This window comes from Ischnura elegans, chromosome 1, assembly GCF_921293095.1.
Source record: "Ischnura elegans chromosome 1, ioIscEleg1.1, whole genome shotgun sequence".
Taxonomy (NCBI): Eukaryota; Metazoa; Arthropoda; class Insecta; order Odonata; family Coenagrionidae; genus Ischnura; species Ischnura elegans.
The window spans coordinates 2,559,722-2,563,736 of NC_060246.1; the positions used below are offsets into that span (position 1 = coordinate 2,559,722).

Consider the following 4,015-nt stretch of genomic DNA (forward strand, 5'->3'; position numbering starts at 1 on the left):
AGTAGTAGCCAATCTCTTCATGGAGAAATTCGAAAAGGAGGCACTCGAATCCTGCGAAAAGAAGCCGAAGTTGTGGCTGAGATATGTGGACGACACGTTCGTCATCTGGCCGCATGGTGCACAGGAATTACAAGGGTTCCTTCAGCACCTGAACTCACAACATCATGGAATCCAATTTACTATGGATATGGAGAAGGAGCAGTCATTAAATTTTCTGGATGTCCTCGTGACCAAAAAAGACAACGGGAGACTCGGCCATGCTGTCTACAGAAAGCTTACGCACACCGACCGATACCTAAATGCAGCATCTCACCATCATCCCAGTCAGAAGGCCTCACTAGTGGCTACATTAATTAACAGAGCGTATAATATCTCCGATGATATCTCCCTTTCCACGGAGATAAAGCACCTCACAACGGCACTGCAGAGAAATGGCTATAGGAGAGAATTGGTCCTTAAAAGGACCACGAAGGAGGAGGAAAAGCGACGCAAGGCCACCATTGAAAACCAGAGTGATGACGTTGGAGAAGAAGAATCGTCAAGGAAGCTATACGTCACCGTCCCTTTCATTGCTGGAACGTCAGAGAGGATCGCCAGAATATTAAAAAAGCACGACGTGGTCACCAGATATAACTGTGTGACCAAGATAAGAGACTTCCTCCCCGGGCCCAAGGATATCATTCCTCAAGAACTGCATGAGGGGGTATACAAGGTGCCCTGCTCCTGCGGAAAATCCTACATAGGGGAAACTTGCCGCTCCATGCATGTGAGGATTAAAGAACATCAGAGGGCGACCAAGAACAAGCAGTTTCAACTCTCTGCCATCGCCGAACATGCATGGTCGGAACCCGGCCATGACATTAAATTTGACGAGAAGAAACTATTAGTTAAGGAGTGCCGATACTTCCCTAGACAAATCAGGGAAGCAATAGAAATTCAAAAAACACCTTTGAATTTCAATAGAGAAGATGGATACTTCCTTCACAGCGCCTGGAAAAGAGTGATCAAAGAGAGAGCCAACCAGAGAGAAGCACCCAGTCAGACAGCCAATCACAGTGCAGCTCCCATCCAGCCTACAGTATATAAGCGAGGCAACAACCAACAGCCGACACCTTCGACCTGAAGACGCTGGCAGGATAGCCAGCGAAACTGTTGTCAACCAACAATCTGACGCGGAAGAGAACCCTGGAGAAATGCAGAGATCAAACCATCGCCGCGGAAACCTACGCTCTAACATGAAAATGGGTGCTTCGGTGAAAACGACAAATCGTTCGATTCTTCGGGCTACAATCGCGCAAGCGCAATGGGTTTGAAAACTGTAAAAACACGCATTTCACTCACGTGACTCGCCTTTTCTTTAAACGTTCACATAGCGATCTTTTCAAAAGCTCCTTCCTCTTCAAGAACGCCCCCTATGATATTTCTAATTCTCTTCCTGATGTATCGTATCGTAAAAATGTCTCATTGTCAATATCAGCGAAAGGTACTTGAACACAAACCTAATGGGTCGGCTTACGGGGCAGTATACCGCCTGCATGGATGCTAACGCAGGCTTAGGGCACAAAAGAACTAAAACAAATGATTAACCAGTGAAAGTTGCTCCTTGAAACTAAAAGTAAAAGAAGAGCACTAAATATTTCTTTAATGAAAACAATTGTAAGAGCAGTTTCATTTAGATTATTATAAGGTGCGAGACGACGAGGGTCGCCTCGAACGGACTTCCTCTGAGACCCAGCCATTAAGCACGTTCCTGCTGTCATCGGAAGAGTCGCCTGACAAACGATTCCTTCGGTGACTCCAGGGCGTGGGCTTGTGGCTGCTAGGGTCGGCAGTTGGTGTTGTGCAGCGAAACAAGGTGTATGGCTTGGGACTGAATAAAGGAAGTTGCTTGTGTGACAGAATTTGGACTTGTTCCCTGCTCTGTTTCCCCCGAACCCCTTTATCGTCGGCGAAGACGACTTACATTTGGTGTCCGAAGTGGGGGATCTTTGCTAAATATTAGGGGAAGCAACTGCAAATCAAGTCACAAATAAATCAAGGATGACGGGTCGGATCAGCTTATCGGGCCGCGAGATGGACCTCCAGCAGGCGGTGGATGAGCTATCCGCGCAACTGAGGATTCTCAAGGAAGAGAACGAAGGTTTTCGGGCCCGCGCGGATAACACGAAGGGGGAAGGACAAATCACGGGGAAGTCATTCTCAATGGTATCCTCCATTGAGTATTTCTCTGGCGCCGCGGGGGAGAACGTGGAGACGTTCTTCTCGCAAGTGGAGCAGGTGGCGAAACTTAGTGGTTGGAGCGACGACGACAAGCTAAGTGTGATCACCTTACGCACCCGCGGGGGGGCACTAGAGCACCTGCGGGCGAAGGAGAGAGCAGGGGCTGTTAAAACATATGATGACGCTCGGAAGTCTCTGTTAGAAAGGTACCGGGGGGTTAAAAACCGACGGTTCTACAGAGAGATGCTTGCTTGCGTCCGCATGGCACCCAGGGAGCGGATCGAGGAATTTGCGGACCGCATTCGTGAATTGAACAGCCACACGTGGAAGGAGGAGGAAGATGCCGCAGCGGCCGCGATACGCCAATCCGAAGCGGATGAAAGGGCTTTGGACGCGTTTTTAAACGGCCTGCCGGGCAGAGTGGGGGAACATACGCGTCTTGCGATGCCGGAAACCTTCGACGCAGCCGTTAATGTGGCCGTGCGTATACGCGAGGCAGAGAGGAGGGCTCATCCGGAGACGAAAGAGAGAAACGTTTTCACGATGCGTGAGGGAGTCTGTCATGCTTGTGGGCAACCCGGCCACTTTGCGAGAGAGTGTGCAAACAGGGGTGGAATTCGGTGCTTTAATTGCGGTGGACAAGGACATTGGGCGAGGAATTGCCGAGTGGGGGGGCGGATGCGCGTCGGGGGGCGCGTTGAGCCGTCTTTAAACGGTTCCGGGGCCGAGCAGGCCGCCCGCCGAGGCCCCCGGTAAAGACTTTGATTCCATGTGTGCACCGTGAAGGGGGAATGGAGGACTTAGCGGTGATTGTCACGTGTGAATATAAGAGGCGGCGTATGTTAGTGGACACTGGGGCCCAGGTGAGTCTAGTGACTAAGGAGTGCTGTGGGGGACAAGTTCCACGTAGGTCTCGTTTTAGGATAAAGGGTCTGACGGGTAGATGTATTTGGAATTACGGAGAGGTAGTGCTTCCGGTATGGTTCGGAAGCGATGTGCGTAATCTTCGGGCCCAAGTAGTGGACACCTTGGGCGGGTATGAAGGCCTTATTGGTATTGACTTCCTTCGTGAGACGGGGGCCGTTATTGACGTGAAAAAGGGGGAACTCTCAATTGGGGGGTCAATAATTCCCTTGACCGAGAGAGGAAGAGCGGGATCCGGAGAATTCGCACTGCGGTCAGAGGAGGCATTTGGAGAGGGGCCGGGATGTGCGGTGACGACCATGAGAGGATTTACGACGGGGGGCGTGGCTTCCACCGCCAGAGGGGGCGGACCCGGAATTATGTCATGGGAACGACCGAGGGACGTGTCGACAGCCGGCCCGGAAGGGAAGCCAGAGGTCGCCGAGAGAAATTTTGACAGCCCTGGGGCGGGAAAACCAAGGAGGAGAGCTAGGCGGCAGCGCGGAAGGAAGCGGCGGAGGGCGGGCGGAATGGCTATCCTACCGACGGACTCTTCGGTGGGACAGGCGGAGGGGTTGGAGGGGCTGGAGGGGCCTGATTTCGTAGGTCATGAGGGACCTTGGAGCCGCCGGCCACGTGTGGATGTGCCGGTTCGACTCCCAGCGGCGGAAGTAATCCCAGCCCGTTCATCGAAGCTCGTATCCCTCCCCTTACCCGGGCGGGAGTGGACGGAGGGAGAAGAGTGCGTGTTGGAGCCGGCTCTCGAGATGGAGGAGTGTTTAGTTGCCCGGTGTTTGTGTCGAGTGGACGGGGGAGGAAGCGCGAAGGTGCGCGTGAGTAATTATGGGGAGTCGGCAGTAAATCTATGCAAGGGCACAGTGGTGGCGACAGT

General features: G+C 52.5%; 1 protein-coding gene across 1 annotated transcript; it reads left to right on the top strand.

Moving 5' to 3' along the window:
* The first annotated feature begins 2,040 nt into the window (after positions 1-2,040).
* On the top strand, positions 2,041-2,976 carry LOC124154199. Its single transcript, XM_046527776.1, has one exon. The coding sequence runs from the start codon at positions 2,041-2,043 to the stop codon at positions 2,974-2,976; it is 936 nt and encodes a 311-aa protein (XP_046383732.1).
* The last annotated feature ends 1,039 nt before the right edge of the window (positions 2,977-4,015 follow it).

Excerpts from the sequence above, each read along its gene's own strand:
- LOC124154199 (XM_046527776.1), top strand. The coding sequence starts at position 2,041 with ATGACGGGTCGGATCAGCTTATCGGGCCGCGAGATGGACCTCCAGCAG.